The 16,466-nt window shown below is 33.1% G+C and overlaps 1 protein-coding gene across 1 annotated transcript in view; it reads left to right on the top strand.

Moving 5' to 3' along the window:
- Positions 1-15,644, top strand: part of LOC114327813 (neutral alpha-glucosidase C) — a 44,679-nt gene extending 29,035 nt beyond the window's left edge. Inside the window, exons 12-15 of the mRNA XM_050659612.1 lie at positions 3,031-3,141; positions 10,262-10,377; positions 14,667-14,740; positions 15,454-15,644. Coding sequence (XP_050515569.1) covers positions 3,031-3,141; positions 10,262-10,377; positions 14,667-14,740; positions 15,454-15,569 — 417 coding nt within the window. The 3' untranslated portion in view covers positions 15,570-15,644. The remainder of the gene's footprint in view (positions 1-3,030; positions 3,142-10,261; positions 10,378-14,666; positions 14,741-15,453) is intronic.
- The last annotated feature ends 822 nt before the right edge of the window (positions 15,645-16,466 follow it).

Here is a 16,466-nt window from a genome sequence, read left to right as displayed (position 1 = left end):
ATCGCTTTTAAAGATGTCTTTGAGTTTTCCATAGGCTGGCCATGCTAGGTTTATTCTTCTTCGTAGTTCGCATGTTTGGTTGTCTCTTGTAATCTTTATTTCGTGTCCAAGGTATATGTATTTTTCTACTAGCTCTACTTCGTTGTCTCCAATATTGATATTTCCGCTAGGTACTAGGTTTGTCATGAATTTTGTTTTGGAGATGTTTATTTTAAGACCTACACTGGCACACACTAACTGAAGTTCATGTAGCATTGTACATATCTCTTTAAGTTTGTCAGAGAATAAAACTATGTCGTCTGCGAATTTCAAATTTGTTAATCTTCTACCGTCAATATTCAGGCCTCGCTCTTCCCAGTTAAGTTTTTTACAAGCATATTCTAGTACTGCCACAGTATAAAGAGGGACTGCGGTAAACACGATGGCCCTTCACGATGTTGATAAAATCTGCGGTTGTGTTCATCCTCCTTAGCACTTCTTCATTGGTGACTTCATTCAATCAAATATTGAATAAATAAAAATTGATTTTAAATATTGAATAATCACTTTGTAACCACAGATTAATAATAGTTCTTTCAAATTTTTCGGGATTCCGAATTCACGTCTTTCCACATTGTGTAAAGAGCACTTCATTAGAAGATGTTTTATTGTTAGCGCAGTCTCACAAGCACAAGCATCACTCCGGTTGGGAATCTATGGCTTAGGGCTTAGGCGATTATAATCCATGACCCGGAATCTCATATGGAAAAATTGGGGAATTTCCCCCACCACTTCCACACCGCTCAGCTAAATAAAGAGAAACGACAGCCTTTCTCGCTCACGAAGACTTTAACCAATCATTTATGTTAAAACACCATACCTGAATGTCACAAATAAAATAATCAAACGAGGCTTAACTCGATTGTCAATTCTTCAAAAGTAATGACAGCTAGAGTTAGTGCAAGTACAAATAATTTTCTATTAGTTTACAGTTTTTATTGTATTATCTGTAACGATTTATTCTTAGTAATTTCAATTTCAGTTGGTTCCTTATCCTTCGTTTATAAAGTGTAGTGTGTAGTTTTGTTTTAGTTGCGAAAGAACTTTGGTGTTGTGTTAATAAAAAAAATAAACATGATTTATTATTGTTGTGTACAAATCATAAAAAAGTTAGAAAATGCATAGGTAAATGGTAAATAGTAATTAGTTTATAACTGTTTTATCTGAAACAACGAATAAATACACGTACATATATTTAGAAAAAAATTGTCTAACTTTTTTATATCCCTTTTCCTTACTAAATTTGACAGCAAAAATAACATATTTTGCAACTTGAGAATTCCGAATAATTTATGAGTATTACTTAGATATTATTTAAATAAAATACTTTAACAAGCTTAGTAAGTTTTGGTATTTTATTTTAATAATATAGGTGAGATTATTTCTTGTAAAATATAAAGATATTTTAATTAGTAACGAAATTGCCCGCAAGAGGCGCTAAACGGATAAAATTAATGCTTGTCCATTTGAATTTCCCGCCAAATGGTGATTAGTTAACACATCGCTCGCAAATGGCGTAAGGAACCAAATTTTTACAGTGAGTTGCCTATCTATCTGGTAATACTATATTATTTATCTATGATTATAATCAAGCCGCAGTCGCGTGATGATCGCCTGAGAAAAACTATCAGCCAGTGGTTGAAATTTTGGTTTTATCTTAAGTAATTTCGCCTGTTTTTTGTGCCATCTACTATTCCATACGTCAACTAATTTTCTGTGTAAATATTATTTGAGATATATCGCTGAAGTTTTTGGATAGATCTCAATAGATACATTTTCAATTTAACCGTAATAATCACATGACTATATATAATATACAGGGTGTAACAAAAATACAGGTCATAAATTAAATCACATATTCTGGGACCAAAAATAGTTCGATTAAACCTAACTTACCTTAGTACAAATATGCACACAAAAAAAGCTACAGCCCTTTGAATTTACACGATAAAAATAGATTTTTTCCGATATATCGAAAACTATTAGAGATTTTTTAATGAAAATGGACACGTAGAATTCTTATGGCAGGAACATTTTAAAAATAAATTATAGTTAAATTTGTGCACCCCATAAAGATTTTATGGGAGTTTTGTTCTTTTAAACCCTCCAAACTTTTTTACGTTCCAATTAAATTATTATTGTGGTACCCTTAGTTAAACACAATGTTTTTAAAACTTTTTTGCCTCTTAATATTTTTTCGATAAACCAGTTTTAATCGAGATGCGGCTTCTTTTTTAATATGTTTAAATAAAAATTTTATGGGGGTTCTGTGCCTTTAAACCCCCCAAATGTTTGTGTACGTTTCAATTAAACTATTATTGCGGTACCATTAGTTAAACAGGATGTTTTTAAAACGTTTTTGCCTCTTAGTATTTTTCCGATGAGGCACCTTTTATCAAGATGTGGCTTATTTTCTAATATGGTTCAAAATATACCTCAAACTGTAATTTATAAAAAAAATTCATATTATTACCAGGTCTCTACAATCGTACGTAACAGTATACAAATATGTGGTGGATTTGACAAATATTCAAAATATCTCGATAAAAACTAGCTTTTCCAAAAAGTACTAGGAGGCAAAAAAGTTTTAAAAACATTGTGTTTAACTAATGGTACCACAATAATAATTTAATTGAAACGTACAAAAAAGTTTGGGGGGGTTTAAGGGAACAAAACCCCATAAGATTTTTATGGGGTGCACAAATTTAACTATAATTTATTTTTAAAATGTTCCTGCCATGAGAATGCCACGTGTCCATTTTCATTAAAAAATCTTTAATAGTTTTCGATATATCGGAAAAAATCGATTTTTATCTTGTAATTTCAAAGGGCTGTAACTTTTTTTGTATGCTCATTTGGACTAAGGTAAGTTAGGTTCCGTCAAACTATTTTTGGTCCCAGAATATGTGATTTAATTTATGACCTGCATTTTATATAACGTATGCTTTAAGCATAGATGCATATTGTTACACATGTTTTTTATTTTTTTAGTCTCCATATTTCTATAAAGCAGGAAGTATTATTACAAGGAGAGACGAAGAACGATCATCAACTGCTGAAATGCAAGACGATCCTTTCGTTTTGTATGTGAACGTAGACAAGGTAAGTGTCTATAAATATAGTTATTTTATCACAGAAGTAATTATATAATTTTTTTATTGAGATTTTCAAAATTATATGAATCTATATAAATCTGTTTGGGTAAATAAGCCTTATATGAAAACATATGTGAAGAAATATATGTACATATATATAGCGACTGTTTTAAAGTATCATAGGCCGTTTATCGCAATTCGAACGCCATTGTTTTCTGTTTTGCCATGAATATATTTGCTATATTTCTTCTGTTCATGGCTATATTGATTCCTTTTTCCAAGACTTTTTTGGTCTTCCTTTTTTCCTTCTTCTTTTTGGGATCCATTTCCAGGTTTTAATCGGTAATCTCTCATCATTCATTCTTCTCATGTGTCCGTACCAGGAAAGTTGTTTTCTTTCTATCGTATTCGTTAATCTTGTCTCTACCTTCATTATTTCTTTTATTCCATCTGTTCTTACATGATCGTGTAATGTTAATTTACAGCATCTTCGCCAAAAATTGTTCTCTACTGCGTTTATTCGGTTCTGCATTTTCTTATTTATTCTCCAGATTTCTGAGATATATGTAACTGTACTTTCAATAAATGTTTTATATAGTTGTTTTTTTTTGTACTTTCTCGTATATCTTTACTCCATAGTAATGAGTTTATTTGACTTGTGATGGCTCTTCCTCTACCTAATTTTTGTTGTATGTCTGTTTCGTCGTTTCCATCTTCCGTCAATGTAACTCCCAGGTATTTATATTCTTTAGTGTTTTTTTATTATTTTTCCTTTTAAGTCTCGGTCTTCGCCTGTGCAGCCTATTATCATGTATTCTGTTTTGTCTGTATTTATTTCCAGACCTCAATCTTCATACTATGTAATATGTTTCTCTGAAAATCTATCCTTTGTGATTCATACTATATAACCAGTATCAGAAGTACTTCGAAAGATCAATAAACGAATTAATGATAAACCAACAATCACACACGTGGATACAATGAGAATTGAAGCTGAGATAAAAACAAGACATAACTGCAGCATATATTTACACAATATCCAAAATTAGTTTCCGACAAAAGAAGATATGGAAAATCTAACAACAAAGATGCTAAATAAATTACGAAAGAAGTTAAAAGGAGAAACTTATTTCAAAAGGTTCCGTGGAATAACTGGTGGAGACATCATATCTCAAAAAATAAGAATTAATCCCTGGATCACCTCAGTATATTGAGGATATTTTACATACAGGGTAGAACAACGAATCATCAATTTGCTCAGTTTTTCGGACATTGTTTACTGTTATACTATTGTTCTTATAGTTTTGATCGTTTTAACAACGAATTTAATTAATGAATTCTGCCGAAATGTTGGTGGGTGGATTCAATATATAGATCAGCGTTACTCAATGTATGCTTTTTAGATTACGAAAAAGCATTTTATCGTGTCCAACACCACAAGTTAATGCAGATCCTCAAGAAACTTGATATAGACCAAAAAGACATAAGATGCATTGGAAACTTGTACTGGTATCAAACGGCACAATTAAAAATAAACAATTCTATATCCAAACCCATACATATAAGAAGGGGTATTCGACAGGGATATGTGTTTTGCCTCTTTTATTTAACATTCATTCGGAAGCCGTATTTCAAGAGTCTTTGGAAGATGCAAAGATGGGAATCAAAGTAAATGGAATATGGATCAACAGCATACGACATGCTGATGATGGTGTCTTAATTTGTGACAACATAGTCCAGTGTTTCCCAAACTTATCTAAAGCGCGACCCCTTTTTGTTAAAAAAATTTTTCACGACCCCCTACTCATTACCCAAACCAAAATAGCGACAAAAATAGCGTGCCTAATTTACAACTGATGGTTTCTCAAATTTTATTTTACTTTACTGTTTAAATTCAAACTAAATACATTTAAAAAATTCAACAATTATTTTAATAATTGCGATCTGTCCCACTAGTACACTAGTAGTACTTCTGCCAGACTAGCATTTACAATAAAAATAAATAATAAAAAGTCGACTGCACATTGTACACCGCGACATCTTTGTGTCTACATCGCAATACTTTTCCATGATATTCGCGAAGGCTCTACTCCTTACTTCGCTACTAGATGGCACTCTGGAACGTTCTCGTAGCCTCGTTTTGGCTTTATATAAGCGGCGATGTGCAATGAGACCTCAGTTCGAAACAGCACATTGTGGCGAATGCAGCGGTATTAAGTAATGAGTAAATATTTTGCGACTTACGTATTCCCGTTTACGTATTTACGTCTACGATAAATTACAAATTATGGATAAGTTTTTAAAAAGAAGTGCAGAACCATCTACGTCTGAAAGTGGCAGTAATAAAAAGAAAAACAGACTTTACAGTGATGAATATCTTAAATATGGTTTTACCATTATTTCCAATAAACCACAATGTGTTATTTGTGGAGAAGTATTGTCAAACGAAAGCATGAAGCCATCAAAGTTACTTCGACATTTAAATAGCAAACATCCAGATAAAAAAGACACACCCGTAGAATTCTTTGAAAGAAAGCTGAACGTCCTTCACAAACAGCAAGATACTTTTCAATTGGCAACCACTACTAACGAAAAAGCATTATTAGCAAGTTATAAAGTTGCTTATCGCGTTGCCAAAACTAGTAATCCGCACACAATTGCTGAAAATCTGATTTTGCAAGCAGCTGTTGAAACGGTACATATAATGATTGGTGAAAAAGAGTCTGCAAAGTTAAAAACAATACCTCTGTCAAATAATACTATCCAAAGAAGAATTAGTGATATGGCAGAAGATATTCAAGCGCAAGTTGTGGAAAATCTTAATAAATGCACGTACTTCTCTCTTCAAATGGACGAATCCACGGATATATCTAACTGTGCCCAATTTATTACGTTTGTAAGATATGATACAAATAATGGCATTCAAGAAGATATTTTATTTTGTTCCCCATTGGAGACCAATACCACTGGAAAATGTTTATTCGACAGTTTTGTGAAACGCACAAGTAAATATGTTATTGACTGGGGAAAATGTATTGCTATATGCACAGATGGCGCTAAAGCTATGACAGGACATCAATCTGGTCTTGTCGTCAGATTACAAGAAATAATGCCTAATGCCACATGGAGACATTGTTTTTTACATCGAGAAGCTCTGGCGTCAAAAGCTTTACCTCCTGAAATGGACTGTGTTATGAAATCCATCATTAAAGTTGTAAATTCCATTAAAGGAAAAGCTTTACAGACCCGTATTTTTCGAAAAATCTGCGAAGACATGGGTGCTATATTTCAAAATCTTCTTTATCACACCGAAGTAAGGTGGCTTTAAGGGGCAACGTCTTAAAAAGAGTATTTGACTTAAGAGCAGAGCTTTTAATGTATTTAAAAGATGAGAAGTCCCCATATGAAAATCAATTTTCCGATCCTATACGGCTTTTGAAACTAGGTTTCCTTGCTGATATATTCGAACAATTAAATATTTTGAACAGTAATTTGCAAGGTCGCGACATTAATATAATTACAGCCACAGATAAAATTAAGGGGTTTATAAGAAAAATCGATTTATGGTCAACTTCACTTGGCAAAAAGCAGCTCGATTCATTCCAGTGCGTTCAGGAAATTATAGAAAATGTATGTTACAGTGCTACAAATTTTGAACAAGTTTATGCAGGCATGCAAGTTACTTTGCTTAATTTAAAACAACAGCTCTGTGATTATTTCCCTGAAGAAATTCAAAACAGTTACGACAGTTGCAGATGGATACTGAATTCGTTTTTAGCCGATTCCTTTCAACATGCTGAAATACCAATATACATGAAAGAACAACTTATTGAAATATCAAGTGATGGAATGTTGAAGCTCCAATTTTTTTCCCAGAACCCGGACGAATTTTGGACCAAAAAGATGCAGGAATACCCTCAGTTGGCGAATGAAGCTGTAAAATGTTTGGTTCCATTTGTAACATCATATTTATGTGAGTTAAGTTTCTCGTCTATGACTGCCATTAAAACAAAAGTGAGAAATCGTCTCGTACTTGAAAACGATATAATTGTGTGTGTCTCAAATACACAGCCTAGATTTGAAAGACTAGTTTCAAAAAAACAATTAATTGTTACTTTTTATTTACGGCTTTATTAAAATAAAAATACATGATTTAACAAAGTAGTGTTTTTGTCTTATTTTGGAAATTTCCGGCGACCCCCCTAGTACCTCATTGCGACCCCCCAGGGGGTCGCGACCCACACTTTGGGAAACACTGACATAGTCGATCTTCAACAACTTGTCACATAATCGGAGAATAAAATAAGCGAATGGGGTTAGAGATTAATTCCAAAAAGACCAAATTCATGATCAACTCCAGAAACTTGGATGCACTTGAAAACTCCAGCATAACACTGAATACCAAGTCCATTGAAAGAGTGAGCAAATTTAAATACCTGGGAACGTGGCTTTTTGAAGACTGGGCATCGGACAGGGAAGTACAATGTCGCGTTGAGCAAGCTCAGCAAGCTTTCGTAAAATTCAGGAAGGTACTGACCTGTTCAGAGTTTGATCTTCAACTAAGACTAAGGTTTACTAAGTGCTACACGTATGGTCGGTGCTGCTATATGGCGGAGAGGGTTGGACACTCAAAACGAGGGATATAAACAGATTAGAACCCTTCGAAATGCGACTTTATCGCCGTATCCTACCAAAGTCACAAATGTAGATGTCCTTAAGAGAATCAACCAAGAACGCCAACTTTTCGAAATTATTAAGAAAAGGAAAACGGCATATTTGAGTTACATCATGCCAAATGAAAAATACCAGTTCCTACAATTTATAATCGAGGGTAAAATTGAAGGCAAGAGAGGAATATGACGCAAAAAAATGCCCTGGTTCCGAAATGTAAGGCAATGGACAGGGATTAACGACAGTAACGATTAAAATCTCTGATACACATTTCAAAAACAGAGAGTTAATGGAAATTGTGATCGCTAACATCCATTAGTGGATTTGCATCTGAAGAAGAAGAAGAAGAAGAAGAGTTACTCGAAGTGTGCTGCCTATGTTATAATATCCAAGGGGGCGGGTGGGGATGGAAATTTTTATGGTACTGTACTGAATACAGAATCCAAATCTGCAATAAATTGGGGGTTTCCATATATGATTTCAAAGTTGCCCCTTGCCCCATTCCCAGGGGGTGGGGTAGGGGATCGTCTTTAGTGTCATTCGATAGGTTTTTGAAAAATATTAAACATGTGTTTGATAGTTGTTTTTCTTTGGACCTGTATTTCTCGAGATATCAGACCGTTTCCACAATTTTTCTAGGGTATCAGAATAAATAGTATTTTTCCGAATATATATAATTAATTAAAATTAAAAAAAGGAAGGGTCATTCATCGAGATAAAAAATATCCTATCTCTTATGTTTAACCAAACAATAACTTTCACAAAATTTAATCTGAATCGGTTCAGTGGTTTCGAATATTAGCGTAAACAAACGTGATATGTGTGTGTATAGTCCTGTCGCCAGGGGAAGTACAACGGCCTCCTTTATTCAGATGGACTTACCCAAGTTTTTTTCATGTATTTTGACCCGTAGAATACGAATTTTTTGGGTAACAGTTGATCCGGATGTCGATAAGATTGTTATTGACCAAGAACTTGAGGAATTACATAACCGCGATCTCTCGCAAAACAAAACATTTTTTGGTATTTTTTGGGTCATTCTAAGGGCCAATTTCTCATATCGAGTTCAACTCCAGTTTAACCTGAACTTCTAGTAAACGTCAGTTTAAAGTCAAAATCGTCTTTCTCAATTCACGTTCAACCGATTGCAGTTTAAACTTGAACGATGCTTGAACGGTGGAATTCGGCCGTTCAAAGATTTCAGAACTCAGTTCAGATGATTCCATGGACTACGCATGCGTTGTATTAACACGAAACGCTGTCATATAATAAATATATCATATTTTATTATATTAAGCCCAACGATAAATGATAACATTATTTTTGTTTTTATAATATTTATTTATAATTATTAAAATGACTATTTGACTATAAATACTTAAATTTAACTTTATTCAAAAACAGCATAAAAATTGTAGTTCAAAATGGCGACAGTTTTTTACCTTTTGCCATCTATTGGCATTTCTCGAAAGCTGTAGAACGAGCGCTGACATGAACCCACAATGAGAAATGCATTTCAAACAAAACCACAGATCACGGGTGAACCTGGTTCAACTGAACCATAGATTAACGCAGGTATGAGAAATCGACCCTAAGCAAAACATGTTTCTACAATTTTTTTCGTAGGATATCTAGTTTTCGAGATAACCGCGGTTGAACTTTCAAAAAATCGAAAAATTGCAATTTTTGAACCCGAATAACTTTTGATTAAAAAATAAAATAGCCAGTCTGCTTACCGCATTTGAAAGTTTAAGTCAAATTATATCGGTTTTAATTATTTGCATTGCTAAAAATTTATTTTTTTATTGTTTAACAAAGCTATAAACACATAGTGTTTCCCGTGCCTTTACATGCATTTTAACGCATGCTACGTAGAAATAGCCTCGATTGCATTAGTACCTATTCTACCTACTCGTTAGATTTTAAATGAGAAATCATAGAAAACATCACTCACGCACTAGGTGTTTGTAGCTTTGTTTAACAATAACACAATAAATTTTTAGCAATGCAAATAATCAAAACCGATATAATTTGACTTGAACTTTGAAAGGCGCTAAGCAGAATTGCTATTTTGTTTTTTAATCAAAAGTTATTTGGGTTTAAAAATTGCAGTTTTTCGATTTTTTGAAAGTTCAACCGCGTTTATCTCGAAAACTGAGCATCCTACGGGAAAACTTGTTAGAACATTTTTTACTTAGAATGACCCAAAAAATACAAAAAAATGTTGTGTTTTGTGAGAAACCTCTGATATGTAATTCCTCAAGTTCTTGGTCAATAACAATCTTATCGACATCCTGATCAACTGTTACCCAAAAAATTCGTATTCTACGGGTCAAAATACATGAAAAAAACTTGGGTAAGTCCATCTGAATAAAGGAGGCCGTTGTACCCCCCCTGGCGAAAGGACTAGTATGTGTTATTTTTAAAAATTAAATTTTCAAAAAAATCTATTTTAGGAAAATACAGCCAGTGGTAATCTTTATGTTGACGATTACACCAGTTTTGAATACCAAAATAATCAAAGATACTTCTATGCAAACCTGGCATATCAATCAAACCAAATTGATATTAGGTGAGTAGCTTAATATTATTAGTATAATGATTGCAATGTTCCCGTTTTCCTCGTTTTTGATTATGTCGTATATTTAGTTTACACCTTCATTGCCACGAATTTGTGTTCAGATTATTGGAAAATACAAAAGCTGCATTTTTACAAAATTTCGGACCATCTGACACTTAATAAAGGGATCTTACGAACTTTGGCAATTAATAGAGGCGTATCACTGCGAAAGAACATATACCACATCAACATCAAGTGGTACTGGAAAAATGTCAGAAATGTACTAAGCAGAAAAAATCCATAACATCGTCCGGGAAATAAACAAAGGTCAGAATAAAAATAATCCTAGGAGTCAGTGAAAGAAGATGGCCACGAAGATGACAAGAGCAAATAGGAAACGATTACAAAATATATTTCTATGGAATTAATAATTAACACAGACCTGGCGTATTTGTTTGTATTCAAACAGAAAATATCCAAATCCTGTATCAATTGCATATTTTATTCTGAACGAGTAATGTTACTCCAGCTAAACACAACACACGGGCTACATAATCTAGTCCAGATATATGCACCTACATCAGATATGACCGAATTGAAGCTAGCAATGGGATGACTTACCTGAGTTATCTATTGTTTAACTTAATCATGGATGAAATAACAGAAAAAGTAAGAACCAAAAATAGATACCAAATGGGAGAAAACAACTTAAAAGAATCTGCTATGCAGACAACGCAATACTAATATCTCAATATCTCAAAGTGGAGATGATTTAGGTACAACATATGCTGCACCAATTTAATATAACCGCCTGAAAATTTAACGTTGGTTGAAAATTTAAATTGGTCTTCATCTTCGAGACAGAATGAGTACAGTTCACCAAATATAGCTGAAAGTGTGAAAATAACTACGATCATGATGCGCATTCGTCAAACGACGGACCTCGCACTCGCACTGACTGTCCAGACCATTTTTGTATGTGCGTTCTCACTTCATTGTTAGCGCAAGCAATGGGAATTTCACACTTTCAGCTATATTTGGTGAACTGTAGCCCGCTGAATTCTGAAGTTGCTCGAACCATCTTCTTGGTGACCATCCTCTTGGTTTCTTCCCCGGAAAGTTTACAGAAACAATTAATCTCTTTAATTTGTCATCACCTCTATGAACTATGTGACCAAAGAATATAGAATTAGCTGCAGATATGTTGTTGACAGCCTTTTTTAATGACTAGTTGGTTGAGAATGAAAACATTTGTCCGATGCGCTATCCAAGGTATGCGAGGCATTCTTCTTCAAGACCACAATGCATCAATTTTTTGGTGTTCTTGTGCACGAAGAGTCCAAGATTCTGTCCCCTATAAAAAAATCGGCGGGTGTAATTTCCTCACCAAAATAATCTTATACCTGAGTTTGGAAGGGTATGTCATAATCCGACAGGTATTTTCCTCACCAAAACTGAAATGGTTGTTTCAGGTAGATTTTACTAAAAGGCATTCAAGGAAATTATTTATCTACTATCAAATTACAGTAGGTACCTATAATAATTAATTTATTAATTTTATAGTATTTTATTTTTACTCATAATTGGAATTTTGACAACAATGGCATGTTTAATAGAAAGTAATCTCGGTATTTGAAAATTTTATTTTTTATAAGGTGAAAGTTTTAGAAAGTAAAGAAGTGTTCTGGAGGCAATAAAATAACTTTTAGTGCGAAATTGAATACTATTGGGGCAAATTTTACAATAACTAGAAGTAGCCTACAACATAATCATGAACCAGATCTGCAGAAGATAGACCGAAAAATTGTTTCTAACTCTTGTAAACGTAAAGCCGAAGAGAATATACTGAAAAACCGCCAAAAATCATTCGCCAAGGGCTTGCAGCTAATTTGCTTGAAACAATTACTACGATTGATTTCTGTTATATAAGAAAAAATATATATAATTATCGACGAAAATGATGCCTGGTCAACTTTCTTCCAATATGAGGTTCAAGAATTTGTGAAGAGCTGTGCTCAAAAAACAACCAAGGAGGAAAACTTTCTCTTTATAAACTGTGTCAAAAGTAAGATAACTGTATTTAGTTGTGAATGTGAAACAAATATAAGATTTTTAGCAACATTGAATTTTATACAGAGAGGGGCAAAATTATGGAATATATTCATTTTCTCTAAAATGGACGATTTTGGACAAAAAAACCCGAACCACGTCGATTTTTATTTTTAAATCACAATTTTTTGGCATATATATTATCTATTTCATATTAGTGACTTCATCAATCAATCAATCAATAATTACATTAATGTTTATATTACTGAATAGAGAATATTACACCCTTTCAAATAAGCTACCACACGACCCCTATTCCCATTTAAAAAAATCATTGATTACGTGATCACGCACAGTTAGATGACGTTACTACTATGAAAATATAGGCCAAAAAATTGTAATTCAAAAATGAAAATCGAACTGTTTCGGGGTTTTTCTCCAAAATCGTCCGTTTTAGAGAAAATTAAATTATTCCATAATTTTGCCCCTCTCGTATATTATATGTATGGCACAATTATTACCGTACCACATATTATTTGCAATTATTCACTATTCATGGGCCAATTAATGGGCATTATATTTCTTTATTATACTGTTTACTGTCAAACAAAAAAAAAACAGAAACTTAAAACAATCTTTTCTATTTGTTAAAATCAAAAATTTTTAAAGCTCTCGAAATTTAGTTTTATCCTAGTAAAGTTTTTGTAGATTTTGAAAAGGCTATATTTATACATAATGCTATCATTCAAATGTGTCCAAACACTGAAATACATGATTGAAGATTTCACCTAAGTACACCAAACTTGGTATAGAAAATTCAGTCTTTTGATTTAACATGATTCTGAAGTAGGCTCAAACATACTTTTGGCCTTACATTATATAAAACCGGAAGACGTATCAGATTGTTTTGTGTTTGATTTAATGCCATGCAAACTATAAAATGAATTTTTTTTATTACTGCAGTCTGCAAGTAAGCTGAGAAAAATGTAGAAAATTTACGTACGACTGGTCTATTATTTGACAAATAATGACATTATTTCGAAGTCAATTAAGTACGATATAACGCCCAAGGGGGTGTTATAGAAAAATAACGCCCTAGCGCCTATTAAATTTAAATAACGAGTTAAATACTGTCACGTTGACAAATAAAACTCTAAGTAAAACTATGGTTACCACAATTACGTTACGACTATTTCTGGTAAAAGTACGTATTCGAAAACTAATTAATTCAAAATGTATTCAAATTTTTTGCATATAAAGAATAATTTAGTCGGACATTAAACGTTGAAGGCATCACGGGTATTATAATAATAAAATAATAAGGCTTTCGGTCAACGTATATACCTCGGGCCGAAGGCCCTCGGTCTATTATACACTATTGACCTCAAGCGTTATTATCCTTATAATACCCTTGGTACCTTAATAACTATAATAAGTTATCAGTCTAATCAAATGACTATAATGGATTTTATAAAGTGTGTTTCTTATTATAGTAAATAAAAAATAATAAGTTATACGTTTTGCACATTATCTATATTATAAACTATTATTACAACGTAAGGAAATGAATGTCTTTTTTTCGGATTTCGGATGCTTTCATAATAATCATTCTTAAATTACATCTATATTTTTTATTTTATTACCTGAGTGAGTTGGTGAGGAAGATACCTACCGGATTAATACGAACCCTTAAACTTGGTGAGGAAAATATCTGTCGGATTATATGGTTCTACTGGTTGGTGAGGAATTTACCTCCGCCCAAAAAAATTGATCGTACAAATGCATTTACGAAGAAATTAAAAAAAATGAAACGGCACTGGGAAGGTCACATAGCCAGATAAGATGACAACAGGCGAAAACGAGGAACCCTAAATGGAGAGCAAGGAGGATGACCAGAAGCATGAGAAGGCCTCAAAAGAGATGGGCAGATGATATAAGAGCAGTGGCAGGCAAACAGTGGATTAGATTGGCGTAATATAGATAAAGATATTGGGAGAGATTGGCTAGATTGGCGCAATATAGAGATCGGGAAAGTAATTGGGAGAGATCTACATTCAGGAGTGGATTGAAAATGTTTGACGAAAAAGGAGATTCGTCGCAGGAAATCTAGCATTTCTTGTTCATTTGCTGCTATAAAAAACATATATTCCATACATAATGACTTCGGGAGGTCTTTGTTTAAAATGTATAAAAATGTCCTTTGTTTTATTTCAATTTAAAGATAGGGAGCTAATACGTTTATTCTTTTTTAGTATAGTCGATGGTAATTTCAGCGGCATGACAGTCACATTGGGTCAAGTTATTGTACATCAACAGTCTGATAAAGGTAAGATATTATATTATTTACATAGATGTGCACGAAGTAACATTTTTAAAACAGTTGGTTATTGAAGAAAAATAAAAGATTTGTGTAAAAATACCGTTTAAAAAAATTAAAATGAACTACAGCGGGAATAGCGTAGCCATAGGCATAATCATAGATATAATAACCAGTAGATGAGGCAAGGTATGGGCTGCTCTGTGCATCGAGGTATAACGCCAATATTAAGGATTGACTAGTCTAGCCATATTTGTCTGTCACATGCGCGAGATCGACTTCTTCCACGTTACGCTTTTTTGCTCAGTATGCCTTGTCTACCCTTAATATGTCTATGGACATAATACCTAGATTGCGCGTTGCAATATAAAACTATGCAACCAGTGCGACAGAGAAAATGACTGTATTAGATATAGGCATCCCTTTCTAATCGGCGGGGTTTATCAAATCGACGGCAGTGGGAACTCACGTGGTCGATAAGCAAAACGTAATTGGATAAACCTTGTCGATTAGAAAGAGATGCCTATACCTAATATATACAGTCATTTTTCTCTGTCGCACTGGTCGCATAGGTTTAGATTGCAGCACGCAGTCTAGGTATTATAGTATGTCTATAAGCCTAACAAACTGTCGCACCTGCACCTAACCTAAGAAAATGATAAATGTTAAAAAACTGGAAAAATTTAACTTTTTATCTTTTTATATATCTTTTTTCGTTTCAGATGAGAAGAGATACACCCGTACCGTCTACACACATTTAGCAGATGGTACACCCCTGAAGAGTATAAATATAGTGGAAAAGTTGAACGGAAACAATATGGTTTCTTTAAAATTATAAGATTATGAAATTCGTGTGATAAATTATTGAATATTATAAGATATTATTTTAATAAATGTTTAATTTTACTAAATATTTTCGTTTATGAATTATTTGCTTCCTCTTCTGCTAGAATTCTTCAATTTTCCATTAGATTTTTTAATTTTTTGCTCAAGTTTTCATCGTTTTTTTTTGGGAATAGCTGATTTGAAAGCAGTGGAAAATACCTAGATATAGCGGTACTTACTGAATAAAAAAAGGTTAAAGGAAAAAAAATAAGTGAAGCATATGGTCATGTTGAGTAAATAAAAACTAAAGAGCAAAAAGAGGAGTGTCTGTAGCAATAACAAAAAAAATACTTACCTACGCCAATAATTGGGCAGCCATAAACAAAAGAGTAATATAAAAGGAAGGGATATAGTTATAAAAACCCCCGATGACAAAAGGAGAAGAAAAATATCAGTTTGAAGAAACTAGAATATGTAGATGAGCCATCTGTGGATCAGACCATCATTTAGTGAGATTAAGAATATACATAAGAAGTGACGATCTCAACAGCCTGAAAAAAAAAAGAAAATATAATGAGAGTAAAATTATAAAATCAAACAGGTACCCTTCGATCACATTTCTTTATAAATTGAGACTGGCATCAAAAATGAAACATATACATATCAACATGAACACCCAAATACACTTAGAAGCAGAAGATCCATTGGAAGGGAAAATGACCAGATAAATTATAAAAACAAAAACCATCTTGGTGAAAAATAAAGAATAAAAGAAAAGAAATAAAAGAAAAGAATAAAGCTTACCAAAAGTAGCTGACTACAGGAGATCAAGAGGGCAGAAAATAGTACAGTAGGCAAATTTATAAAACAGAAAAGAAATAAAGAGCAAATAAAACACCAAATATTTAAG

This window comes from Diabrotica virgifera, chromosome 8 (genome assembly GCF_917563875.1).
Source record: "Diabrotica virgifera virgifera chromosome 8, PGI_DIABVI_V3a".
In the NCBI taxonomy this organism is placed as follows: domain Eukaryota; kingdom Metazoa; phylum Arthropoda; class Insecta; order Coleoptera; family Chrysomelidae; genus Diabrotica; species Diabrotica virgifera.
Note: the sequence above shows the minus strand (reverse complement) of the source record. Positions and strands in the feature narration are given on the sequence as shown.